We start from the raw sequence: 27,503 nt of genomic DNA on the forward strand, positions 1-27,503 counted from the left end.
CCTCCGGCTTGCACACGCTGGAGAAAGAGGCGGCGGCTCAATCCTCCGGGACCATTCGGAAAACTGAGGCCCGAGGCCACCTTCCATGGGAGGGGGCTGGTAGCCGAGAGTTCAGGGTACCATTGGGGAAACTAAGGCCGGGGACTTACGGTTTCGGAGAACCAATGACTCCACCCGAGGCCATAGCCTACAGGATTGAGGCCTGGGGCTGGGGGACAAGGGTGGCTCAGCCCACTACGTCGACCGAGGAAATTGAGGTCCGCGGCCACTCCTATTGAGGGACACACAGGCCTCGGCTGTTGGGACCGAGGAGACACTGAGGTCCGGGAGAATGAGCCACACTGCCCTGGGGCTACGGGATAGAATGGGGAAGCAGCCCCGCGCCGCGACTGTAGATCGCCCAAGCCGGGCGGCACTCTCTAAAGGGTTAACTTCCACCCTTCCCGGCGGCCCTCGACTGATTCCATGATTGGATCACAGCAGAGCCAGCCGACCAATTAAAACTGGGTCATTTCATCTTCAGCCAATAGACGGTAGAGGCTGGATTCCTTCCAGCCAATCAGTGTTAAACTGCTCCTCCTCTAGCAGTCAGCAGGAGACTCCGGCCTCACGCATCCAATCAGTTGTAGGGTCTTGTCCTCAGCTAGCCAATCAGCTCGCGGGTCAAAGCTGGCTCGTGGCCTCCACCCCCCACCCAACGCTAGCGCTTCGTGCATGTGGGCTGAGCCCAGCTAGTGCGCCGCACAGCTGCAGCCCTTTCTTTTCTCGGTGGCCGCCGTCCCGGGACCTCCGCTCCGAGGCGCAGGGCCACCTCCCAGCGCTGGGACTCACCAGCCCCTCGCAGGGCTTAAAGCCCGGGGTGGGGGCTCCGTTAAGCTGCAGGGCACCTTTGGCTGGGCTCAGCCGCATATGGGTGTACCCGACCCGGGTTTGGAAGAGGGGACAGGCTGTTAGGGGCGGGGGTGTCCAGCCAGGATGATCTGGAATCAGACTGGACCTGGCTCCAAATCCTGCGGCACCACTTCCCAGCTCTGTGACTTTGGCCAAGTGTCTCCACCTCCCTGTTGCCTCCTGGGGATAATAATTCCTACTTCAGAGTTGTTAAAGACCAGAGCTTGACAAAGAGTAAGAGCTAGGCAATGTGAATGATTATTATTACTCATGATGAAATAAAAGTTGTATTTTAAGGCAGGACAAGAAAAAGTAAACAAAATTCTCTGTTTGGACCTCCTTCCTCCCTCTCTCCCCAATCTGCATTACACATTAACCAGTGATCCTCAAACATGGGAAGATGGGAATGCCTACTCAACAGTAAATGTAACTTCTTAAAAGAATAGTGTTCTTTCCCAGCTCTGTAGGGGATCAGGATGATTTGCTCCTCCTTTTTTTTTTTTTTTTTTTTGCGGTACGCGGGCCTCTCACTGTTGTGGTCTTTCCCGTTGCGGAGGACAGGCTGCGGACGCGCAGGCTCAGCGGCCATGGCCCACGGGCCCAGCCGCTCCGCGGCATGTGGGATCTTCCCGGACCGGGGCACGAACCCGTGTCCCCTGCATCGGCAGGCGGACTCTCAACCACTGCGCCACCAGAGAAGCCCGCTCCTCCCTTTTTACGGGCTTACCTGGACTATCTATCCTTGGTGAACTTTATGTAGAATATCAGTATCATTTCGATGTATGATCCTTTGTCTCAAGGAGGTCCAGTGGTTAAGACTCCATGCTTCCACCGCAGAGAGGGCGCGTTCGCACCCTGGTTGGGGAACTAAAGATCCCGCATGCCCCGTGGTGCAGCGTAAATAAACAAACAAACAAACAAATAAATAAATAAAATGTATATGTGCCTTCAGCTTCTAACAGGCAGAACAGCTCTCAGCACTTTCTGAGAATCTGCTTCCTCTGTTATAATCCTCAGTTTGGCTCAAATAAAATTCCCTTTTTTCTTCTTCTTAACTTGATAGTTAAATTTCATTGACACTCACTTTGTGTCCAGTCCAAACCTCCTTTTGGAGTCATCTCACCACCCACCCAGGAGCTAGCCATCAACTATGCATCCCCCAGCCCCTTAGACTCAGCAGAGCTCAAACTGGCCCGTTTATTCCCACATAACCTTGCCTACTTTCTCTTTGGCTCTCTTATAAAACCCAGGGCTGGATCTCGAGCCTCTCCCATCTGGATCATTTCCTAGGGACTCAGGCCTCCACACTCACCCACACCCTGTCCATCTCTCACCCTGGCTGGCCCCAGAGAGATCTTTATAAAATACAACTATGACCACCTCCCTCCCCATTGCCTTTGATAAATAAAATTAAAACTAACTGCTGTGTGGACTTCCCTGGTGGTGCAGCGGTTAAGAATCCGCCGGCCAGTGCAGGGGGCATAGGTCCGAGCCCTGAGCCTAGAAGATCCCACATGCCGCGGAGCAACTAGGTCCGTGTGCCACGACTACTGAGTCTGCGCTCTGGAGCCCACAAGGCATAACTACTGAGCCTGTGCTCCTAGAGCCCGTGCTCTGAAACAAGAGAAGCCACCTCAATGAGAAGCCCGGGCACAGAAAGGAAGAGTAGCCCCTGCTCGCCGCAAGTAGAGAAAGCCCGTGCGCAGCAACAAAGACCCAACGCAGCCAAAAATAAATAAATAAATATATTTTTTTAAAAAAAACAAAAAAAACCTAACTGCTGTGACCTTATTAACCATTTACAGCACCCCTATATGGCAGATAGTATAATCAACATTACCAGACAGTTCAGCAGATGAAGAGGTTGCCCAGACTACACAGTTCTTGAGCAGATTCCAAAGGCTATTCTTTGCTACGCGTATAAAGTCCAGGCAGCCTTATAACTACGAAAGAAATTGAATTTGTAATTTTAAAAGTCCCCAGAAAGGAACTAGGTACCTTCAAGATGCATAAATTCTTTAGCTACACGTTAATTTCTGTAGCAGGCCTGGCAAGTATTTGAAGTCAAAACCCTATGTGTTTTAAAAAAATGTTTTTTACCCTATGTGTTTAAAAAAATATTTTTTACCATGCTAATAAAAGTATTCATTTGCTTGGGAGAAAAAAAAAAATTCCCAAAAAAGAAATCTCCAGGCCCAGATGGAGAATTCTATGAAGGTTCAAAGACAAATTAATACCATTTTACATATTCTCTTCCAGAAAATTGAAGAGGGAATATTTCCCAATTCATTTTTTTTAAAGATCTTTTTGATGTGGACTATTTTTAAAGTCTTTATTGAATTTGTTACAATATTGCTTCAGTTTTATGTTTTATTTTTTTGGCCGCGAGGCATATGGGATCTTAGCTCCCTGACCAAGGATCGAACCTGCATCCCCTGCATTAGAAGGCAAAGTCTTAACCACTGGACCACCGGGGAAGTCTCCCCAAGTCATTTTATGAAGCTAGCATCTCCCTGACACCAAAACCAGATAAGAAGAGTACAAAGAAAACTACAGGATATACCTCATGAATCCAAACACAAAAATCCTTACCAAAATATTAATAAATAGAATTCAGCGATACATAAAAAGAATTATATACATCATGACCAAGTGAAGTTTATTCCAGGGGTGCAAGGCTGGTTCAGTACGCCAAATTCAGTCAGTGTTTTCCACCATATTTAAGAGACTGTGGTGGGTGGAATAATGGTTCCCTGAAGGTGTCCATGTCTGAATCCCCAGAGCCTGTGAATATTTAGGTTACATGGCAAAGGGGATTTAAGGTTGCAGATGGAAGTACAGTTGCTAATCAGCTGACTTTAAAATAAAGAGATGATCCTGGGACTTCCCTGGTGGTCCAGTGGGTAGGGCTCCACACTCCCAATGCAGGGGGCCTGGGGTTCAATCCCTGGTCAGGGAACTGTATCCCGCATGCATGCCGCAACTAAGAAGCCCGCCCGCCACAACAAAAGATCCCACGTGCCGCAACTGAGACCTGGCGCAGCCTAAATTAATGAATTTTTTAAAATAAAAATAAAATAAAGAGATGATCCTGGACTATCTGCTGAGCCCAGTGTAATAACAGGGGTCCTTAAAAATGGAAGAGAGTCAGGAAGAGATAACTATGGAAGAAATTCAGAGTGATATGATGTGAGGTTCCTACCCACAGTTGCTGGCTTTGTGGATGGAGGAAGGAATGAGGAAAGCTTCTAGAAGCTGGAAGAGGCAAGGAAATAGATTCATCCTTTGAGCCTTCAGAAAGGAAAACAGCCCTGCCAACACCCTGATTTTAGCTTTGTGAGATCCACGTAGGACTCCTAACCTACAGAGCTGTAAGATAATACATTTGTGTTGTTTTAAGCCTTTAAATTTGTGATAATTTATTATATCGACCACAGAAAACTAACACACAAGCTAAAGAAGAAACATCATAAGAACGTATCCATTCATGCAGAAAAAGCATTTGACAGAATTCAACACCCACTCATAATAAAAACTCTCAGCAAACTAGGAACAGAGGGGAAACTACCTCAACTTGGAGAAGCACGTCTACAAAACTTAACATTGTGCTTAATGGTGAAAGACGGAACACTTTTTCTTTTGCCACGCCACGTGGCATGTGGGATCTTAGTTCCCCGACCAGGGACTGAACCCGTGCCCTCTGCAGTGGAAGCATGGAGTCTGAACCACTGGACTGCCAGGGAAATCCCACTTTTCCCCTTAAGACTGGGAACAAGGCAAAGATGTCCACCCTCACCACTCTTATTCAACAGAGTCCTGGAAATGCTAGCCAGCACAATAAGACAAGAAAAGGAAATAAAAGGCATACAGATTGGAAAGGTGGAAGAAATGAAACTAACCCTATTTGCAGATGACATGATGGCCTGTGTACAAAATCACAAGAAATCTACCAAAAATGCCCCTTGAACTAAGAAGTGGGTTAGTTCAGCAAGGTTATAGGATAAGAGATCAGCACACAAAAATCAATGGCATGTCTGTATGCTAGCAATGAACAATGAAAACTGGAACTAAAAGTACAATGGTGTTTATAATTACTAAGGAAGAAAGAAAGAAAGAAAGAAAGAAAGAGAGAGAAAAGAAAGAAAGAAAGAAAGAAAGAAAGAAAGAAAGAAAGAAAGAAAGAAAGAAAGAAAGAAAGAAAGAAAGAAAAGAAAAGAAAGAAAGAAAGAAAGAAAGAAAGAAAGAAAGAAAGAAAAAGAGAGAGAAGGAGGGAGGGAGGAAGGAAGGAAGGAAGAGAAAGACCATGTCTGTGGGTTGGAAGACTCAACACAGGACATAAAAGATGTCAAGTCTCCCTCAACTGATATACAGGTTTAGTGCTATTCCTGTCAAAATCCCTGCAAGATTTTTGGTAGATACAAACAAGATTGTTCTAACGTCCAGGCGGCCTAATGGGCTTCCTGGACATCGTACCACTCTCTGGTCTCATCCCCTCACCACTCTGGCACCAGACTCCGTTCTCTCCCTTCCAGGCCTTTGCTTAGGCAGGTCCCCCTCCTGATGCCCTGGCACTGACAGCTCCCAGCAGCTCTCTCCTCTGTTCCCTTACTCCAGCCAGGCCTCCCTGACCTCTTTTGGGCACCAGAGAGGAGGGGATTTCCCTAAGATCTCGGGACCTGCCCAGGCCCAGCCCCCATCCAGCCCTGGCAGGGGAGGGAGCTCGGGAGCTGACAGAAGAGAGGAAATTCCCCTGGAACCTGTTTCTCTGCTTCCTGGCTCAGCTGGGGCACCCACTGGAGGGAGAGGCCAGGCCAAAGACCCGGCCCACCATGGCCTTGGCCCTGAGGCCACCCCGGGTTCCCAAGCCCAAGAGGAGCCTGCCCTCACACTACCACGAAAGCTTCCTGGAGAAGAAGGGACCCCGAGACCGGGTAAGACGGGCCAGGGAGCTGGCGCTGCTGGGCGGCCGAGGCAGGTGCAGCACCTCTCTGAGCCTAGACCTCCGCAACCGGCCCAGGATAATGCGGTGGGTGCTGGGTGGGGCAGGGCATGGACTGGGGGCTGGGAAAGGTTACGTCCCTCTGTCTGTCTGTCTCTGTCTCTCTCTGTGTCTCTGATTCTGACCTGAGCTCTTTCTCTTTCTCTGTATTTCTCCCTGCCTGGCTCCATCTCTCTCTGTCTTGGTCTCTTTATGTCTCTCTCGGATACAAACAGGATCAGCGACTTTACTCCAGGAAATGGGGAGTCTTCTGATTCCCACACCTCCCCTCCCTCCCCCACCCCCAGCCCTGAGCTAACTCTGTGAACTTCAGATCCAGGGGTCAAAGTCAGTACAGATTGTGAGGAGGGACAGTGAGAATTAATGGAGGCTACGTCCCACAGAACCAGATACTGGCCAGGGGCTGTGTGTGTGTGTGTGTGTGTGTGTGTGTGTGTGTGTGTGTGTGTAGGGGTGTGTGTGTGTGTAGGGGTGTGTGTGTGTGTAGGGGTGTGTGTGTGTGTGTGTGTGTGTGTGTGTGTGTGTGTGTGTGTGTGTGTCCTCCTCAGAATAAAGCCCAGCCTGGTTCCCACTAAGGCCTATCCCCCTCCTCATCTGCATACTCATCTCCTACCAGGACGCAAACCAAACAGGCTTTTCTCTGCCTTTGCCCTGGCAGTTTCCTCCTCCCGTTTCCTCCTCCCGTCCTTCGGCCTCCACACACCCAAATCCTCCCCAGCCTAGAAAGCATCCAGAGGCAGGAGATCTCAGGGGTTAAGAAAGAGCACGAGGGCCCCAGAGGATGAGACCCAAGTTCACATCCCTGCTCCGCGCGGTCCTGACTCCCACGCCGTGTACAAGTGACTCTGCATCTTTGTGCCTCGGTTTTCTCTATTATAAAATGGAGAGAAAAAAAAAAAAAAGGACTCCCTTGGTCGTTCAATGGTCAAGATCCCACACTTCCGCTGTAGGGGGCGCAGGTTCTATCCCTGGCTGGGGAAATAAGATCCCACAGGCCACACCGTGAGGCCAAAAACATAAAATTAAAATGAAAAAAATAAAATGGGTTGACAAGGCCATAGGCATGGTTACATAAGAGGGATATCTCTTTTTTTTTTTTTTAATTTATTTTTGGCTGCGTTGGGTCTTCGTTGCTGCGCGCGGGCTTTCTCTAGTTGCGGGAAGTGGGGGCTACTCTTTGTTGCGGTGCGTGGGCTTCTCATTGCAGTGGCTTCTCTTGTTGTGGAGCACGGGCTCTATGCGCAGCGGGCTTCAGTAGTTGTGGCACACGGGCTCAGTAGTTGTGGCTTGTGGGCTAAGAGCACAGGCTCAGTAGTTGTGGCACACGTGCTTAGTTGCTCCATGGCATGTGGGATCTTCCCGGACCAGGGCTCGAACCCGTGTCCCCTGCATTGGCAGGCAGATTCTTAACCACTGCACCACCAAGGAAGTCCCAAGGGATAACTCTTTTTTTTTTTTTTTTTTTTTGCGGTACGCGGGCCTCTCACTGTTGTGGCCTCTCCCGTTGCAGAGCACAGGCTACGGACGCGCAGGCTCAGCGGCCATGGCTCACGGGCCCAGCCGCTCCGCGGCATGTGGGATCTTCCCGGACCAGGGCACGAACCCACCTCCCCTGCATCGGCAGGCGGACTCTCAACCACTGCACCACCAGGGAAGCCCCAAGGGATAACTCTTAACATGCCAAGGATCTGACTCAGCGCTTTGCATGTATTAATTCACCCAATTCTCATAGCAGTCTCTGAGGCAGTTACCTTTTTTTTTTTTTTTTTTGGCCATGCCAAGAGGCATGTGGGATCTTAGTTCCTGGACCAGGGATCGAATCTGTGCCCGCTGCAGTGGAAGCCCGGAGTCTTAACCACTAGACTGCCAGGGAAGTCCCAGGCAGGCACCATTATTATTGCCATTTTATAGGTGGGGAAACTGAGGCAGAGATAGCTTGAACAATGTGCAATGGATGGCACATAGCTGGTGCATGACAAAGTAGGTCTGACCATGTGAGTTTAATCACTTACTGCTGTATTCCCAGTGCCTGGCACACAGTAGGTCTTCAATAAATGTAAAATGTATATATGTAGTATGTACCTATGGATGGACAGATGGGTGACTGGGTGGAGGGACAGATAGGTGAATGGATGGATACATAGAGCTATACTTCGGAGACACTGCAGGTTTGGTTCCAGACCACCACAATAAAGCAAATATATATTATTTATTTATGTATGTATTTACGTATTTATGTATGTATGTATGTATTTATTTTGGCTGCTGCCAGGTCTTAGTTGCAGCATGTGGGATCCTCAGCTGCGGCAGGCGGTCTTCTCAGGTGCAGCATGCAAACTCTTAGTTGTGGCATGCAGGACCTAGTTCCCCATCCAAGGATTGAACCCAGGCCCCCTGCAATGGGAGCACCCAGTCCCACCACTAGACCACCAGGGAAGTCCCACAATAAAGCAAATATTGCAATCAAGTGAGTCATATGAATTTTTTGGCTTCCCAGTGCCTATAAAATTTATGTTTACACTAGACTATACTCTATTAAGTGTGAAATAGCATTCTATCTTAAAAAAACAATGTACGTACCTTAATTTTAAAATAACGCTGTTGGGGGGCTTCCCTGGTGGCGCAGTGGTTGAGAATCTGCCTGCCGATGCAGGGGACACGGGTTCGTGCCCTGGACCAGGAAGATCCCACGTGCTGCGGAGCAGCTGGGCCCGTGAGCCATGCCCGCTGGGCCTGAGCGTCCGGAGCCTGTGCTCCTTAACGGAAGAGGCCACAGCAGTGAGAGGTCCGTGTACCACAAAAAATAAAAATAAAAAAAAATAACGCTGTTGGAAAAATGGCGCCGAAAGACTTCTTCAAAGCAGGGTAGCCAGAAATCTTCAATTTGTAAAAAAGAAAAAAACAGAATATCTGTGAAGTGCAATAAAATGAGGTATGCTTGTAGACAGGTGGATGGATGTGTGGGTGAGTACATAAGTTGATAAAAAGGATGAATGGATGGATGTGCGGCTGGATGAACGGATGGATAGGCAGATGGATGAATTGATAGGTGGATTGATGGATGCTTGATCGCTGTCAATATAAGAGCTACCCTCATTATCATTATGGACTAATTAAAGTACCTCCTGTTTCAGGAAGTCTTCCCAGATTTCCCAGTTGGAGGGCTTCTCTCCTCCTCTGTGATCTCTTGGTCCAGGATCTATCCCTCCCTGAGGGTGCTAATTTCTCTTCTTTGGAGGATTTAAGTATCTATGCTTTCTCTACCTTTCTAAAACATCATTATTTTATTTTATTTGGCCGCACCATGCAGCTTGCGGGATCTTAGTCCCCACCCCCACCCCTCACCCCCAAGGATGGAACCTGTGCCCCCTGCAGTGAAAGCACGGAGTCCTAACCACTGGACCGCCAGGGAATTCCCGAAACATCATCTATTTAGAAAAAGAAGCCATGCCCCATTTATTATTTTGCCTGCAACAGAGCTGAGCGCAGAGTAGGTGCTCAGGGAATATTTGGTGAAAAACAAATTCTACAATCTTATAATCTGATTTGTATCAGCCCCTTCGGCCTCCAGAGAGCTAGGACATTTGGAATTCAGAATCCTGAGGGGGAAATCCTGAATCTGCAGACCTTCTAGTGTCCAGAGCCTTGTGAAATTCTGACTGTAGACTGAGCACCTAGCCCAGTGCCTGGCACCTAGGAGATGTTAATATTTACAGGGTGGATAAGGGGACAGGGGGTTATATGTATGTATGGGTGAATGGGAGGGTGGAAGGATGGGAGGGCGGAACAGATGGATGAGTGGTGGATGCATGGAAAACCATAAAGTGAGTTAGCACAAATTACTCCTAAAGCTCCCACCCCTGTAGGTTCCCTTTGGTCCTTTCTGAGAGTAACAGATCCCCAGAAGCCGGGCCATGGATGAGGAGGGCCTCCCCTAGAAGGCAACACTTGTTCACAGACCCAAAGCAGGTGATGAATGAAACTACCTAAAGATCTGGGAGAAGAGTGTTCAGGCAGAGAGAACAGCCAGTGCAAACGTCCTGAGGTAGACTATGATGGAGGTACCCAGCCTCGCCACCTCACCTCCTTCTCTTTCTCCAACTCTGGTCCACAGGATTACAAGAAGTTCTGGGCAGGCCTCCAGGGCCTGACTCTCTATTTCTACAATAGCAATCGGGACTCCCAGGTAAGGATGGAAATGAAGGCTCAAGAATTGGCCCACCTTGACCCCAGGGACCAAGCAGAGGACGTGGATGGTATGTCTAAGACAGGGGGCCTGAGGGGCCACAGGCCTCGTGCTCAGACCCTGTCTACTGTGCCCCCAGCATATGGAGAAGCTAGACCTAGGAATGTTTGTGAAGCTCACAGATGAAGCTCCCTGGGGGAGCTCCCATGACCGTGGCACCCACTTCTGCTTGGTCCTGCGGAACCAGGAGATCAAGTTCAAGGTAGGTGTCTTAAGGTGGGGCTGGTAGGAGACCCTTCCTTCTTGTCACACCCACCATTAACACATAGTAGCATGGAGTCACAAAAAGTTTACCACTGGGTTGGTGACACTGGGCAAGTCACTTAACCTCTCTGGGCCTCAGTTTCCTCAACTGAAAAGTGGGATAATATATGTAAAGTGCCCAGAACAAGATCTGATCCACAAAGACCATCACTGCCATCATCCAATCTTTCAGCTAACATTACTGAGCACCTACTGTGTACCAGACACTCTTCTAGTGTCAAGGCAGTGACTAAGACAATTAAAAATCCCTGCGCTTAGAACATTCGCTAACACCATACCCAAAAATAAACTCAAAATAGATTAAAGACCTAAATTTAAGACTGGATACTGTAAAACTCCTAGAGGAAAACATACGCAGAACACTCTTTGACATAAATTGCAGCAATATCTTTTTGGATCCACCTCCTAGAGTAATGGAAACAAAAATAAACAAATGGGACCTAATTAAACTTAAAAGATTTTGCACAGCAAAGGAAACCATAAACAAAATGAAAAGACAACCTACAGAATAAGAGAAAATATTTGCAAACGATGTGGCTGACAAGGGATTAATCTCCAAAATATACAAACAGCTCATACAGCTCAATATCAAAAAAAAAAAAAAAATACAACCGAATCAAAAAGTGGCAGAAGATCTAAACAGACCTTCCTCCAAATAAGACATACAGATGGCCAAGAGGCACATGATAAGATGCTCAACATCGCTAATTATTAGAGAAAAGGAAATCAAAACTACAGTGAGGCACCACCTCACACCAGAAAGAACGGCCATCATCAAAAAGTCTACAAATAATAAATGCTGGAGAGGGTGTGGAGAAAAGGGAACCCTCCTAACACTGTTGGTGGGAATGTAAATTGGTGCAGTCACTATGGAGAACAGTATGGAGGTTCCTTAAACAACTAAAAATAGAGCTACCATATGATCCTGCAATCCCACTCCTGGGCATATATCGGGAGAAAACAATAATTTGAAAAGATATATGCACCCCAATGTTCACTGCAGCACTATTTACAATAGCCAAGACATGGAAGCAACATAAATGTCCACTGACAATGTCCACTGAATGGATAAAGAAGATGTGATATATATATATATATATATATATATATATATATATATATATATATATATATATATATATATATATATAAAGCCCCTGTGGCTGGAGCAGAGTGAAAGAGGGGGAGAGAGGGAGGGAATGAGGGTTGCAGGGGTGGGGGGAAGGGGCAGGTTGTACAGGGCCTGTGGGTGACCAGGAGGACCTGGGCTTCTACCCTGAGGGAGGTAGGAGTCAAGGGAGGGTTTCAAGCATAGGAGATACATGATCTGACTTATGTTTTTTTTAAATGTTGATGTAATAACATTAAAGAATAACAGTACCCCACATTACTAAGAACTTATATTCAGACATCATTCTAAATTAACCTGTTCAAGCTCATTTAATCTTCAAAACAGCCCTTGGACACAGGGACTCTTATTCCTCACTCCCATTTCACAGATGACTAGACCGAGGCTCATCGACACAAAATCTTTTTCTTTCCCTCCCTAGGTAGAGAGTCTGGAGTCTCGGGAGATGTGGAAAGGCTTCATCCTGATGGTGGTGGAGGTAAGAGTGGTCGTCCTCGGCCCCTCTCTCCCCCATTCCCCACTAGGCCTGCTCGGAAATCCTCTTTTTAATTTCCAACCTTCATTCCCCAAACAAACCTCTCCAGTAGAGCAAACTGGTCACAAACTGGCGGCCTATGAGCCAGATGTAGCCCATAAACGTCTTTTGTTTTGCCAGCAAAGTGCTATAAATTTAAGTCAGCTGCTAACACTTAAAAACCAGGAGTGTTAGTAAACATTCCTGATTTCTAGGTTACTCATTTGTTCCCAGTCTGCCTCCTGCAGGCCGTTGAGTTTGTTTGAGACCCTACATGCTAGCATTTGCTCTGTCCTCCTCATCACCGAAGTCCTCTCTATGCCCTCTTTGCCCCTGAGGTGTCAGGTGGCTCTGGAGCCCCCAGACCTGGGTTCCCATCCTGGCTGTATCCGCACTCTGGCCTCAGTTTGCCCCTCCGTGACATAGTCACAGCCTCCCATTCCCAGACGCCCCAATGCCCCCCTCAGCTCCGTGTCCCGTCTAACCTGAACCTGCTGCCCGGACACCTGTACATGATGGCCGAGGTCCTGGCCAAAGAAGAGGCACGACGTGCGCTCGAGATGCCCTCGTAAGTGCCGAGGGTCTCCAGGATGGTGGCGGGCTGGACAGCATGGAGCCGGAGAGGGCAGTGAGCGGGGTCTCCAGGCGTTGGGTCTTGAGCGTAAGACTGCATCCGGGCAGGGGCGGGGATTAGGTCTCACAGCTGGGAGCCCTACTGGGTGTTTGGGGCGGGTCTAGCTGCCTGGGGGCGGGCCTGGATCTCCATGGGCGAGCCTAGGTGCCTGGGGGCGGGACAAGTTTTACAGGAGAGGGTATAGGTGCCTGGGAGGCGGGTATGGGTCTCTGAGTGTTGGCCTGTGTGCCCGCAGGATAGCCTGAGCCTCCGGAGGCAGAGCCTGGGCCTGGGGTCGGGCAAGGCAGGGTCTCCAGAAACCAGGTCGCGGACGGGAGGGCAAGGCTGGGTGCCCAGGGGCGGGGTTACGTGGGGAGGGCGTGGCTGTGTCTCTGGGGGCGGGGCCTGTCCTGGTGAGTGACGCGACCCGCCCTAGGTGCTTCCTGAAAGTGAGCCGGCTGGAGGCTCAGCTGCTCCTGGAGCGCCACCCCGAGTGCGGGAACCTGCTGCTCCGGCCCAGCGGGGACGGCGCGGGCGGAGTGTCGGTCAGCACGCTCCAGACGCTCAACGGGTGCGCATGCGTGGCCCCGGCGCCGGGGTGGGAGGGGCGTCGGGTGCGGGGGTGTGGTCATATATAGGGGCGGGGGGCCAGGCAGAATGTGGAGACGGGGGCGGGGGCTCCCGGGATGGAATCCGTACAGGAGGGTCCTCCTGGGGGGCTATGCCAGGACCAGGCGCAGGGTTTTTCTAGGAGGTGGAGTCTTTCGAGGGCCTGGTCCCCTGCAGAGACCCACGCCAGGATGTGGCGTGGTCAGTGTGCAGGGGAGCAAGTCGGGGTTGGGCCCTCCATGATGGCGGGGCCCGGACGAGGGGCAGGCCATTTTTTGTCCTCACCCAGGCCACTCACTCGCCCCTGCCCTTGCAGGACGCCGGTGGTCCGGCACTACAGAGTGAAGCGCGAGGGCCCCAAGTACGTGATCGACGTGGAGGAGCCGGTGAGCGCTGGGCCCCGGTCCCGGGAATTGCAAAGGTCTGCTCCCCTTCCCCGCCAGCCCTGATAACATCCCCTATCTGACCCCAGTTCTCCTGCACCTCGCTCGACGCAGTGGTCAACTATTTCGTGTCGCACTCCAATAAGCAGCTGATGCCCTTCCTGCTGGACGATGACTACGAGAAAGTGATTGGTTGGTGCAGCCTCAGGGAACTCTGGGGGCCCAGTCCACGCCTCTCCCGCCCCCTCCCCGACCCGGACACCCTTGGGTCAGCCCCCAGCCGCCGTGCCTCCTCCAGGCCGCCCTCTCTGTTCCAGGCTACGTGGAGGCGGATAAAGAGAATGGCGAGAGTGTGTGGGTGGCGCCCTCGGCCCCCGGCCCAGGTGATGCCCTGTCCCCGCGGTCGCCACTGGGGCAGAGTGGGGAAAGACCTAGGAACCTCATGGCGCCACCTGTGCCCAATCTTCTACCCAGAGTTGCAGGGACCGAGAAATTACCCAGACCTTGCTCTCTAGGGGCTTCCAGGTTATGGAGGGGGCGGGCATGGCTGGGCACAGACAGTCCCAGCCCTGAGGAGTCGAACCTGGGGCTGGAGGGTGGGAGGGGAAGGCGCGGCACCTAGAGCTGGGAGAAGAGGAGGCAGGGCAGAGTAGAGGGGAGTCTTCCTGGAGGAGGGGCTGTTTGCTGAAGGTCCCCAAGGATTTCAGTAGGTAGAGATGGGAAATCAGGGTGGGAGGTAGTCCCGATTACGAAGCAAGAAGAGACTGGAAAGGTCTGTGGAGTGAGCAGTATAGTTCTCCCTGGGCTGGTCAGATGCTTCGGACCCCACGTGCATGATGGGCCCAAGTATACATACATACATACATGCCACACTCATGAACACAGACCTGTATGTGTTCACCTGCATCATCAGAAGCTCCTATGTAGATAGTGGCTCCACACATGCATGAATACAGGTGTCACACAGTTCCAGTCCCATGTAGCACACATATACATACCTCACGTCACAATCATGTACGTACACACAAATGCAGACATACCCACTCAAGAGCACAAATTCAGACTTTTACACATACACTAAATTAGTGTACACACTAATATAGACAAGCGACCCAGCACATACCTTAGCATCCATGCGATGTCATGCACACACGTGTGTATAAACCCTTTGCATATATTCAACTTCCGCAAATTCACCCAGTGTCCATGTATATGCTACACAGGGGGACACACACAGACTCATAAACGGGCACGTGCACAGACACACATGCATGCAACGAGGTGTGCACATACATCCTCATCCTGAGGTGTCTCTGCACCACGTGGGCCCTGACAGTGACCACAGTTTCCCACCAGGTCCCGCAGCCCCTAGGGGTGGCCCTAAGCAGCTGCCTCCCTCGTCCATCACGCCTGTGTCCAGCCAGGACAAGCTGCCCCCACTACTGAACCAGGATGAGAACTATGTGATCCCCATTGAAGATGACCCAGCTGCCAACTACGTGAACGGGGACGGTGGGTGGCGGCCGGGGTGGATGAGAGTTGGAAATGAGGAACGGGCTGACGACTGGATGTGATATGCCACATCTCTGTCCATGCAGTGCCTTCCCCTAGTCGACCAGTTGTCCCGAAGCCCAGGAAGTTGGCCATGTTTCAGGCAAAGCCTCCAAAGCCACCCATCGTGCCCAAGTCAGGTAGGGGTCCCTCTTCCCAGCCCCTTTCCCATCCAGCCAAGAGCCAGCCTCAGCCTTCATCTACCTTGTCCACCAGAGCCCAAAAAAGGCCTCAACAGTGGCCTGGCCAGGAAGCTGGCAGTCAGCTCAGCGCAGGCTTCCTCCTCCCCGACCACAGGTAAGGGGTCAATGCAGGGTGGGCTTCACAAGCGGGGGACCCGTGTAGTCACACATGGGTGACCTCCACGCTTGGTTTAATGCTCTGCTGGGTCCATCTTGAAATTCCTCATGTCCACTGAACACATGTTTCATTTTATGCTGGGCCCCGAAAATTCTGCAGCAGTCCTGGGTGGATATAAGAGAGAACAGCCTGGACTGGGGAATCCCTGGTGCCGCTGGAGCCTCAGGGACCACCCCCCTCCCCACTCCCAGGGCTGGCAGATGTGACAGCAGAGCTGAAAGGGAAACTGCAGAGGAGACTGGCGCTGCAGCAGGCAGCCGAGTGCACAGGGGACCAGCGGGCCCATCTCCAAGTGTGGCGCATCAGTCAGGCAGATCCCTCCTCCCAGAATTAAAGCTCAAATGACCCCAGGACCTGCGTGTTTGGCTTGGCTGGGTGGGGCAGTGCGGGCTCCCTCAGACGACTGCCCACGGTGGTCCTCAGCTCAGCAAAACCTGCCTCCTGACCCTCAAGGAAAGCCTTTTGTGGGGGGCTGTGCCTCACAGCTCATGGGATCTGAGTTCCCCGACCAGGGATCGAACCCGGGCCTCAGCAGTGACGGCTCTGAGTCCTGACCACTGGACCGCCAGGCAATTCCCAAGAAAAGCCCACTTTACAGCCAAGAAAGCTGAGGTCCAGAGAGGGCCAGGCACACCCAGTGCCACCCAGCCCCGAAAATAAGACCAGCAGCACCGCCCGGCCAGTGTTTGACCTTTATTAGGAGGTGAGGTGGGGAGGAGGGCCCGCCCCCGTGCCCGCTCCCCACTGGTGACCCCATCAGGGGTTAAGGCTCCAAGCAGCAAGTGAGAGGAGGGTGCCCAGCTGAAACAGCCAAGGCCTGGAGGCGCCCCCCCCGCCCCGAAATCAGCCCGGCTGAGGGGCCGTCCCGAGGCCTAGGTGAGGCTGGTGTTGGAGCTGCTGGTAGCACTGCCCCGCTTCTGCAGGCAGCGCACAGAGCTGGGGACCTGTAGGCCTGCCGTCACGTGGAAGCTGCCACACCACACCTGGGGGACGGCGTCGGAGTGGGGGGACACAGAGAGGCTCAGTAGTGAAGCCAGCCCTCACGCCACGCCCGCTCTTACCCCTGGGCCGCGGAGGAGGCCTCACCGTGAAAGCCGGCAGCAGTGGCTGTGTGAACTTGGCCTTGAAGGTGTGCAGCAGCTGTTTGGTGCGGGCGTTGTAGAAGGACAGGAGGCCTGGGGTGGAGGGCAAGAGGAACAGGGGGACCAGTAAGAGGGGTTTGGGCAGAGAGACGGCGGACAGGGGTGGCCGGAGAGGTCAGCGGGGGCCCGGGGTCACCTTGATGGAAGTCGCAGTGCACGCCCAGGCAGTCGGGCACGGGGGTGTCCAGCACCTTGGCCTTGTTGGCGTGCTTGGCAGTGAAGCTGACCTGCAGCCAGTTGTTGACGTACACGCACCAGGACGCGGCTGTCTTGCCCAGCTGCTCGAAGCGGCCCAGGCTGCGGTAGGCCACCCCCAAGCCAAAAGCCTTGCTGTCCGGCTCGTAGCGCACCTCCCAGTAATGCTCCCCGCCATCAATCAGCGTGTCCCCTGTGGGGCGGAGCGGGCAGGGGGGACTGGGTAGAATCGGGTCCCAGGTGCCCTTTCACAAAGGGGCAGCCAGAGCCCAACTATTCCCTCCAGATACTGCTTGGTCCTCAGCTGTTCCTTCCAGATACTCCAGGCGTCCCTAGATATTCGTTAAGTCCGGATCTTCCAAGCTTCAACTAGATCTCAGCTACTCCCTGAGTCCACATCCTCCCCGGACCCCGGATCCAGATTCTTACCGCCTCAGCTACTCCCCGATCCAGCTACTCCTGAGCTGCAGCTTCTCTGCACGCTCTTGCCCCACCAGATGGTAGCTTTTCTCCTCACTCATTCCCAGAAACCAGCTACTCCCTAAATTTGTGCCCTCCCCGCCGCCACCTGCCACAAAGTACAAACCACACTGGCTTCCTCATTTACCCTGGCTTCTTTTTCAAGCTTTTCTTCTGGACAGTGGTGATTCCCCTGAACTCCAGGTCGTCCTCGGACTCCAGCTTCTCCTTCACAGGATCCAATCAGTCCTGTGGTGCTAACCGCTCCTCTCATCCTAGCCATTCTCTCCACTTCTCAGACTCAGCGACTCTCTCTGGCTCCTCCACTCACCCTAAGCCACTTCCCCGAGCCCCTGTCTTGCTTCAGCTCCTCCACAAACCTGGCTGCTCCACAGGCAACTGTTCTTTCCAGCTACTCCCCGAGGCTCAGCTACTCCCTGAGTCTCAGCTACTCCACAGACCCCAGGAAATCCCCCCTCAAGCTCCTGCCCAGCCACTCCCCAGTCCAGAACACCCATAAGCTCTGATTCCCCCCATTAATCCCTCAGCCCCAAATCTTCCCATTCCTCCAGTGTCACAATAACACCTTATTGGGACCATTCCCACAGAAGCTTTGTTGATAGCTGCCTCAGTTTCCCCAGCCAAAGGAATTCTCTCCCACCACCCCCCATCAGGGCCCTGCCCAGAGTACTCCTCTCTCCTCCCATCTACCCTCCTCCTTACCCAGCACTGTGTAGGACTCAGCTGTGAAGCGATCCCGTCCCCCACGACCCGAGGGCATCCTCTTGGGAGATGGAGTACCTCTGTGGGCGACAGGGAAGGGGAAGTCTCAATTCAGAACTCACCTCTCCCATCGGAGGGCTTCCCTGGTCCACCCCAGCCACGAGGAACTTTTCATCATTCCCTGACTGTCTGTTGTTCTTTTCATACACAGGGCCTCTCATGTCAGAACACACCAGTGCCCTTCCTCATCTGGAAAACTATTCAACCGTCAAAACCCATTTCAAAATCTCCTCTCCATTCACTCTTTGGGTCCCCCCAGCTCCACATCCCTCCCTCCACCCCAGCCTTGAGCACACTGGGCTTTGTGTGTCCATGTCCAGCTTGATCTCCTCCACCAGAGACTCAGAGAGGGGAGAGGGCAGGCTACCTGGCTGGGGAGTTGACGGGAGACGCCGTCCGCCCCTTGCCATCTTTCTCGCGAGCTTTGATATCCTGCACCTTCCCGCCCATGGCGTCCCACTCCACGGAGAGATCATCCACCCGGAGGTTCTGGTGGGATGTGGACGCATCCAGGCGGAACATGAACGCTGGGGCCAGGCAGATGTGGGAGTCACAGAGATGGGGAAACCCGGAGGCACAGAGAGAGACAGACAGTGACCAAGACAGACCATGACAGGGACAGAGAACAGAAAAACACAAAGAAACAGACTAAGACAGAGAGAGAGCAAAAGAGACCAATGGACAAAGATTCAGAGACAGAGAGATACAGAGACAACAGGCAGAAAGACACCAATAGACAAGATGGGGAAGAGTGGAGAGGGCAGAACATGTAGCCAGAGGAGTGAAGACCAAGGGCTTGTTGCCTAAAGGTATCCCAGGTCTGAAGCCATTTTCAAACCACTGTGCTGCCCTGTGCTTCCACTGGGGATTAATCCCAGGAAAGGGGCTGGGCTATAGCATGACAGAGTTAAGCAAGATTGCAGAAGGACTTCCTATCAGGACATTCAAAAGTGTCACTGTGGGAAGCTAACAAATCTGTCTTCAGTACTGATATCCCATTCCCAATTCTATAGCGCGCTTAGCCATTTTTTGGAAAAGAGAGAGAGAGAGAGAGAGAGAGAGAGAGAGAGTGTGTGTGTGTGTGTGTGTGTGTCTAAAAACCATCCAGGTATAATGGGATCAACTGCAAATGCAAAGAACAATACCAGGTTTATACCAGACACTCAGGCTAAGGAAGCTACTGTGGACCAAGCACTGAGCTTCCTGGCAACCATGGCAAAAAGGGTCACAGAATCCCGCTTAGAAGATTCTCCTCAGACACCAGTCCCTGGGGCCCTGGGAGTAAGGGGTTATGGTGTCTCAGCCAGGGCAGGGGTGGGAGCCAGTCACCTGGTGTCTCCAGGGTCACTGGCTCAGAGAACTCGCCTGAAACTGCCTTATTACAGGCCTTCACACGGAAATTCATGTATTTCATGTCAAACTTGAGACCTACGAGACAACAGAGGAATCGACATTGTGTACGCTTTGAGCAATAGATTAGAGGCCCCTGTGTCCCACAGTAATCCCACCACCCTTCATTCTAAGGAGTATCTTATAAATGACATCCCTGAGAAACCATCCTTGCCCTCATTCACCTGTGGGGTATCACTTGGCTCTGCCCACAACCCAGACTGGCCAGTCAGGATGCTTTATGGCTCAGTCACACCAATTGGTCCAGGGATAGGCACATGACCCAAACTAGCCAATCAGAATCTGCCCTGGGACTCTAGTATTATAACGAGCAGATTCTGTCTTTCCTCTGGGCTCGCCAGCTAGGAGGAAGCTCCTTTTGAGAAAATTTTCCAGCACGTCGGCAAGCCTCCTTGAGAATGCAGCCCTAGAGCCAATGAGTGTCAGGAACAGAGCTGAGCGAGTCATTTGCTGGAACCCCTGGATCTAGCCATGCCTGGTTCCTTAAAGACTTTCCATACTACTAGGTTATATCCTACCCTCCATTTCTATACTTTAAAAAATATATTATTAATTTCTTCTAATCTTACAAAATAAAAGCAACCATCAAGCTGTCTTCTCCCTCAAGCAAAACCTCTTTGGAGAGCTGTCCACACCCCCCTCTCAGCTGCCTCACTCCCTCTCCTTCCTTTGGCCTTGTTAATCCTCATCTTTCAGGATCTCCTGGCTGACCACTCCTTCCTTCATGGAACATTCTCTTTCCTTGGCAGCCATGGCAGCCTGCCCCCTCTGATTGCTCCCCCTTGGTCTTCTTTGCAGGCTCCTCCATACCCTCAAATGTATGGGTGCCTCAGTCTGGAACCCCTGCTCACGTCACTCTGCTGACTGTCCCCTTCTCACCCTTCAGACACCACCTCTCCACCCACAGCACTCACAGCCCAACCTTTAGCTCAGACCACATGTCCAGCTGCCTCCTGGGCATTCCTCACAGGGTGCCCATTCTCTGGGCATCCCAAACAACACTTAGTACTCCCTGCTCTGAAATCTCCCATAGATCCCCTTGCCCTCAGGGTAAAGTCCCCGTTCCTCCTCTCCCCTCTCCCTACAGTTGTGGTTCCCTCTGCAGACTTAACTAGTTCCAGGCACAAAGGCTCAGTGTTCTGGCCTCTGAGCCCTTATCAGGCTGTTCTTCTGCCTGGAAGTCTGTTCTCCCCCTCTTCTCTTTTGGGCCTCAGCCTGGCTGTTAACCTCCTCCAGGTGCCCACACAGACTGCCTCCCCCTCCCTTGGAGCCCCTTTTCTGAGAGTAAGGTGGTTTGCTCAGCAGCGCCATCTACTGCCCCAGAGCTAAGACTACCTACCACCCAGGAGGCTTGGTTTCAGAATCACAAACCCATCTGACTTTTGACAGTGCGTGCCTCAGTTTCCTACTCTGCAACCCAACAATCATATCCCCGACACTGAGCAGGGTTCACATGAGGATGAGATGGGTCAAGGAATATAAGTTATAAACTCAACCCAAACCTTCCTGTCTTCCAAACAATCAACGAGAGAGTAGGCGGACTGCAAATAACCACATAGGTTCTTTACAGAGGTGAGCGAATTCATCATTATCCTGAATATCGCAGGTCTTTTGAGGGATTCAAGTTCCTGCCCTATGGATTTTGGAAAAGGCCAGAGAGGCAAAGAGGATGCATCCAGAAGCCTGTGATGGAGAAGATCTACACCGTGATGACGGTGGTGATGACACAGATTTACACATGGGATAAAATGGCATATGGGATTACACAGGCACACACGAATGAGTGCGTGTAAAACTGGGGAAAAGCGAGTCAACACTGCAGAAGGTACCCGTATCAGCGTTCTGGTTCTGGTATTGAGTTCTAGTTATGTAAGCTGCCACTACTAGAGAAAGCTGGGTATAGCCACACAAGGGACTATCATTCAGCTTTAAAAAAGGAAGGACATTCTGACACAGGGTACCACGTGGATGAACCTTGAGGACATGATGCTCAGTGACATAAGCCAGACATACTGTGTGATTCCACCTATATTAGGCACTTAGAGTAGTAACAATCGTAAGGACTGGAAGTAGAATGGTGGGTGCCAGGGGCCGCGGGGAGGGGAATGGGAGTTAGCATCTAATGGGGACAGGGGGACTTCCCTGGTGGTCCAGCGGTTAGGACTCAGCTTTCATTGCCGAGGGTGTGGGTTCGATCCCTGCTCGGGGAACTAGGATCCTGCAAGCCGTGTGGTGTGGCCAAAAAGTTAAAACAAACAAACAAAGCTAGTGGGGACAGAGTTTCAGTTTTGCAAGATGAAAAGTTCTGGAGATGGATGGTGGGGAGGATGTTAGCACAACATCATGAACGCAGTGAATAGCTGATCTGTGCGCTTAAGAATGGTTGAGATGGTGAATTTTATGTTATGTGTGTTTTACCACAATAAAAAAAGATTGGGGGAAAAAATGGGATGTGTTTATTTTGATTCCCATGCAAAGGATAAGCCAAGAGTTTCTCAGGCCCTGTCGCAGGTTGCTGGCTTTTCTTTCCTGCAATTAGCATGCTCATTAGTAACCATGCAGGCTAATTACAGCCCAAGAGCGGTGGTGATAGTTATCTTGTCAGCAAGACTCTCCCCGCCCCTGAGGATTTCCCTTGGCTCAGGATGGCTTCTTAACTCATTAGGGACCCCTAATTTCATCTTCCATCAGACCCTCCCCTACCAGCTGGATGGATTCCCCCAGGCTTTCTGCTCTCTTATAACTGCCAAGGAAATCCCCAAATCCTGGGAGGGTAGCCCCCCAAACACCAGTGCACCAGAGGAGGGATTTTCACCCACTTTGCTCCCCCACTACTCCAAGGATGGTGCTTGGTACCCTGCAGACATCAAGTCAAAATGAATGAATGAATGAATGAATGAACGAATGCTGGATCATAGAGATAAGACAGGGATGGAGGAGGCCCTCTCGGCCCGTACCTCACTCAGTTCCTTCATCTGTAAAATGGTGATAAGAAGCACGCCCATTACATGTGGGTAAAATGCTTAGCGCGTAGTAAGCCCTCAACACGTGGTACAGTGGCTGTCACCAGTATCGTTTTCATCATTGTTATTTCTGCTACGCCCCACTGGTCCAGCCCGGCTGCTCTCACACCCCACGTGCCTTGAGGATCGTCCATGAGCCCCAGGTTGACTGATGGGGAAGGGTGAGCTGCCCTTACCGGTCAGGGTATATTCTGTCTGTTGGATGCCCTCGATGACCATCCAGGGCTGGTCCTCCTTGAGGCGGGGCGGGCCCTCAAAGTTGGTCCGCCGATACTCCAGCACATAGTGGTCAATCTTGTTGTCCTCGTCCGGCATGCGCCACACCAAGGTTACACAGTTGTCGGCCACCAGGGACTCGGCCAGGTCGATCACAGGGGCACTAGGCACTGCCCAGGACAGAGCAGAGAGGGGTGTCAGGGCGCTGTGCCTGCAGGGGCGGGCCTTGCTGTAACCCCACCCACATAATAGACCTTCTTGGGGGCGGGGCGTCCTCTGGATCCCAGGATTAGGGGCGGGGCCCCTCTGGGTTGTGGGGCCTGGGGGTGGAACCTCCTCAAAGGGTGGAGGGTAGGGAAGAGATTTCTCAGGGTTTAACCAACAAATGGCTGGGCCTTCTCTGGATTCCACCATTCAGATGAAGAACATTTCCAGAACGCGACCAATTGGGGGTGTGGCCTCCATGGGACTCCACCCCTGGTGGGTGGGGCTTCTTCAGGGCTCTGTCACAGGGTGGGGCTTACTCATGGCTCCATCCACCGTGGGGTGGGAACTCTCAGGGCTCCTCCCCAGGGCGGGGCCTTCTGGGGTTTCCACAAATGGCTGTCAGCCCTACTCTAGGCCTTGTCTCAGGGCCCCCCAGACTCCCGGGCCATTTCCCTGCAATCTTGGCCCTCCAGCAAGTTCCCCTCTCACCAGGCAGGAACGTGAGTGCCTGTAGCATCCTCCGCTCCTGTGCAAAGTCCACCATGAGGTGACTCATGTTGTCGCTGACCTTGGCTTTCAATGACAGCCGGAAGGCGGGGGCCATCGTCACACTGCAGGGAAGGAGGTGGACGCCCAGGCCTAGTCCTCCGAGGTGTGTGTAGGGGACCCCCTCCTCCTTCTTCCTGTCCAGTGCTCTGGGCCAAGGGACCCTCACCTGGGCATTCCCACCTTCACAACAGGGGTGGGGCAATGGGGTGGGAGCCAGGTCCCAGCATCTTACCCATCTTTGATTTGCTTGGCAGCCTAGAAAGAGGGACAGAATAAAATCCAAAGAATTGTGTTGACTGAGTCTGAAAGCCAGTATACAGACAGGAAGACTGAGGCCCAGCCAGGCATCTATGTGGCAAAGTGCCCCAACACTGGGGCAGAAAACCTTGGCTGTGCCCCGAAGGGATAGGGGGCAAAGACAGGCTCCCACCCCCACCTCCCACCCAGTACCCAGTACATACAGTTGGCTGATTTAGCAAATAAAAATTTTATAGGATGCCCAGTTAAGTTTGCATTTCAGATAAACAGGAAATGATTTTCTAGTATAAGTAGGTCCCATCCAATATTTCAGACACACTTATACTAAATATCGCACGTGACATATGACTAAAAAATTATTCGTTGTTAAATCTAAATTTCAGATAAAGAATGAATATGTATTTCTGTGTAAATATGTCCCATGCAACACTTGGGAAATATTTATACTAAACATTTGCATGAGATATACTAAAAAATTTATTTGTTCTTAAATTTGAATTTCAGATCAACCACGATGAATTGTTCTTTTTAGCGTATGTCCCATGTGATCTTTGGGATGTACTTAGACTAAATATTGCATGGGCCATACTTATACTAAAAAATTACTCGTAGTTGATCTGAAATGCAAATGTATCTGGGGGTCCTGTATTTTATCTGGCAGCCCTACCAGTCTGGCTCCCGAGGCACCTACCTGAGGAAAGTCCCCACGGTCCGTGGCCTGCAGGGTCTGGTTGGCCGTCTCCAGAAGCTCCTCAGAGCTCTCCAGAGCTCGCGTGCAGGCAGCCAGCTGGTTCTGCAGGCGCCATGGCACCGAGAGAAGAGACACCTTACTCCACTGCCTCAAGCCCTCCCAGGGCTCCCCACCGCCTTCGGGATGCAGGGTACCATGCCCTTCTCCAACTGCAGGTGGGAGACGGAGGCTGGCCCTCTGCAGGCAGGGCATCAGAACCACCTGGGGATCCCTTCCTTAGAAATGCACATGCCCAGGCCACATCTAAGCCCAGGGCTCCACATCCCCCAGGGATGGGAATCTGGGGTGTTAGGAGGTTGCCCAGGAGGTTCTGGTGCAACCTCCAGCGACCCCAGCTTGGAATCTGAGACCCCAGGAGACTCACAGGCGGGTATTTGGCAAGGGGTGATGCCCTCAGATCTGGGGCACCAGTGGGAAGGGCTGAGAAATTGGAAGCGCTGGGTGAGGACAGGTGGGGAGGAAAAGCCAGATGTACGGGTGGGGCTGCAGCCGTGGAGAGGAGGGGTGGATGGGAGAGGGGACTAAGAAGGAGAGCAGGTGGGTGGGACATTAATAGGTCATGGCCAGGGAGGAGGCTGGGAAGACCCCAGGAAAAAAGAGGAGGTGTGGCCGACACCGCTAGAGGGTCTGGCTCTGGACACCGGGGACACTTGGGGACATCTCTGGGAAGGGGCACGGGAGGAGGGGCAGGTTTGGAGGAAGATGCTTAGGCCAGCTGGGCTCTGCTGAGTGCGAGGGGTGGGATGGAGGATGGCGTCTGGGCGGGGTTCCAGGAGAGCACCGCCCCCCCATCTCCCCCCCCCCCCCCCCCCCCCCCCCGCACACACACCTGCAGCTCGTAGGCGCGGCTGGCACGGTCTTGCTTTATTTTCATGAGCATGCCCTCCTTCAGCTCCTCCAGGAGGGAGAAGAGGGACTGGAACTCGGCTTCCAGGTCTTCCTGCACCTTGGCCGAGTTCGCCTTTGGAGAGACATTGTGGGGTCAGAAGGGCTAGGATTGTCAAAGCCGGTGCTCAGATGGGGAAACAGGCCTGGCCGTGGCAGCCAGGCCCGCGAGTCCCATGGACATCAGCAGATTAGCTCGTATGGCTGCCCCTCCCTCCCTCCTGGGGGGGGGTGACTTCCTTACCTCCACGTTCAACAGCATCTGCTTGAGGGAGTAGATGAAACTCTGAATCTCTTCGTTTTTCACAGCCAGTGTCATCTTCCGCAGAGCCTCCTGCCCCCAGGGAAGCGCGCACACAGGTAAGCCCCTCAGCCTGGCCGGGCTCCCCGACTTGAGGCTCCCCATTCTGTCCTCCAGGCATCCAGGGAGGGGATGCGGGGGCCACGGTGCCAATGAGCTTGGGCATCCACCAAGAGCAGGCCCTGGGCGGAGCTCTGGCCCTACATCCCTCAGGAAGCGGGCAGGCATTAGGCACCCTATGCGTGCCCATTTCACAGGGGAGGAAACTGAGGCTCTGAGAGAGCTTCTCAGGAAGGGACAGACCCTGGGCCCCAGTTAGGTCTGCCTGAGCACAAAGCCTTCAAGCAGGTACCTATATCCTGAGGGCAGGGCATGATCCAGGGCGAGGGACTAGCTTCGGGAAAGAAACCCCAGAGGAAAAGGAGGCCTGCAGAACATGGGCTCATCTGGGGAAGGGGATACGCTGGGAAAAGGGATTAGCAAGGAGAAAGACGGTACCTGAGGGAGGGTTAGAGAGGCCAGGTAAGTGGAGAAAGGCAAGGAGGCCTGGAAGAGGGGATGCGGGAGGGAAGGAGGCCGCGTGGGGGGATGCTGCTGGGGCCTGTATCCCTAACCCAGGCCTCCGACGGGTGCTTTTCCTGGGGGCGCGGGATTGATGGGGTCACCAGTGCTGAGCTGGCGGGGCGTCCTCCGAGGCGGGGCGGGGCGGGGGCCGGGACACCTGGTCCGCAATCCGGGTGGAAGGCGTGGGAGATGGAGTCAAGGCTGGGTCCGGGGTACTGGGAGGGCGAGGGGGACATGGAGGGGATGTGCCTGAACCCAGGCCAAGATGATGTGGGGTCGTGGCGAGAGTGGGGGGGGGCCGAGTCTAGAATCGGGGCTAGATCCGGGCGCGGTTGCGGTGGGGGTGGGGCTTCCTCCGCAGAGCAGCTGGGGCGGGGGGGCGGGGAGGTAGCTGCGGCATCACCTGGTCCCCTCCTCTTGTCTAACCCCGCCGCGGGCCCCGCCCCGCCCCGCCCCGGTCTTACCCTCTGGTCCTCCATGGCTGCAGCCCAGGTCGTCCCCGGCCAGGGCCGCGGGTCTCACTCGCTCTTCTAGTCCCCAAGCTGCCTTTGCCGCTGCCGGTAGCCAATGGCCCGCCGAGCCCTCGCCGCCGCCGCCGCCGCCGCCGCGCCCCCAGTCAGCGCTCCATCACTGGCCGCAGGGCGCAGGCGCGCCCCTCGCGGCAGACTGGGAAATGTAGTCCTTCTTGCGCTAGGGTCGCCGAGAGCCGAGACCCAGAGCCTGGGTCGTACCAGGCGACATTGCTAATGATGTCTGAGCTGGAGAGAGCCCGGAACTGGGAGGCAGGATGCCTGGGTTCGACTGCCGTGTGGCCTTGAGCCTACCCCTAGTCTTCCTAGTGCCTCAGTCTCCCCACTCTCTCACCCACACAACTTCTCAGCTGCCACTCAAACTGGAATTCCACTGCAACCCACCTCCACCTGGCCCAGAGATCTGCCCCCCGCAACTACTCACGCCTTACATTTACTGAAAAGCCAAAGTCTTTTGCACAAGCGGATGTTCAGCTTCCAAAGCCGCCTTTCCCTCCCTAAATCACAACTGAACTCCTATGCATCCCACAAAGCCCCAGGCTCTCACATCTCCTCCAGAAGCCTCTCTGCCTGCCCAGAATCCATAGGGCTAGGAGGAGGCTGGGAGGCACTTCCTGGGGAAGTGTGGGCAGAGCGCCACCGCAGGGGCCTCCCTGTGGTTGACAGGAACA

General features: G+C 52.9%; 2 protein-coding genes across 7 annotated transcripts; one reads left to right on the top strand and one right to left on the bottom strand.

The window, feature by feature from the left end:
* The first annotated feature begins 5,619 nt into the window (after positions 1–5,619).
* STAP2 (signal transducing adaptor family member 2) lies at positions 5,620–15,909 on the top strand. Of its 4 annotated transcripts, none has more exons than XM_082651647.1 (13): positions 5,620–5,822; positions 10,005–10,076; positions 10,216–10,338; positions 11,951–12,007; positions 12,511–12,611; positions 13,093–13,227; positions 13,582–13,651; positions 13,738–13,840; positions 13,966–14,031; positions 15,005–15,160; positions 15,247–15,339; positions 15,416–15,496; positions 15,659–15,909. In XM_082651647.1, the coding sequence occupies exons 1-13, from the start codon at positions 5,721–5,723 to the stop codon at positions 15,763–15,765; spliced, it is 1,266 nt and encodes a 421-aa protein (XP_082507773.1). In that variant the 5' UTR covers positions 5,620–5,720; the 3' UTR covers positions 15,766–15,909. The 4 variants fall into 4 exon arrangements, with proteins under 4 accessions (XP_082507773.1, XP_082507774.1, XP_082507772.1 ...); XM_082651648.1 differs by having other exon boundaries at positions 15,662–15,909; XM_082651646.1 differs by having other exon boundaries at positions 15,751–15,909.
* Positions 15,910–16,431: 522 nt separating this feature from the next.
* Positions 16,432–26,781, bottom strand: FSD1 (fibronectin type III and SPRY domain containing 1; the record flags this gene model as incomplete). 3 transcript variants are annotated; one of them, XM_082649941.1, is made up of 13 exons in its annotated part: positions 16,432–16,542; positions 16,646–16,734; positions 16,838–17,089; positions 18,079–18,158; positions 18,506–18,665; positions 19,468–19,566; positions 22,748–22,957; positions 23,484–23,605; positions 23,776–23,798; positions 24,493–24,594; positions 25,382–25,513; positions 25,682–25,771; positions 26,767–26,781. In XM_082649941.1, the coding sequence occupies 13 exons, from the start codon at positions 26,779–26,781 to the stop codon at positions 16,432–16,434; spliced, it is 1,485 nt and encodes a 494-aa protein (XP_082506067.1). The 3 variants fall into 3 exon arrangements, with proteins under 3 accessions (XP_082506067.1, XP_082506068.1, XP_082506066.1); XM_082649942.1 differs by lacking the exon at positions 19,468–19,566; XM_082649940.1 differs by lacking the exon at positions 23,776–23,798 and having other exon boundaries at positions 23,484–23,633; positions 24,489–24,594.
* Between the last annotated feature and the right edge of the window lie 722 nt (positions 26,782–27,503).

The sequence above is a fragment of the Grampus griseus genome, assembly GCF_964374135.1.
Source record: "Grampus griseus genome assembly, chromosome: 3".
NCBI classification, from domain to species: Eukaryota; Metazoa; Chordata; class Mammalia; order Artiodactyla; family Delphinidae; genus Grampus; species Grampus griseus.

Excerpts from the sequence above, each read along its gene's own strand:
- STAP2 (XM_082651646.1), top strand. The coding sequence starts at position 5,721 with ATGGCCTTGGCCCTGAGGCCACCCCGGGTTCCCAAGCCCAAGAGGAGC. Across the intron at positions 12,008-12,510 it reads TCATCCTGATGGTGGTGGAG|CTCCGTGTCCCGTCTAACCT; the intron begins GTAAGAGTGGTC and ends TGCCCCCCTCAG. Across the intron at positions 15,340-15,415 it reads ACCCATCGTGCCCAAGTCAG|AGCCCAAAAAAGGCCTCAAC; the intron begins GTAGGGGTCCCT and ends CTTGTCCACCAG.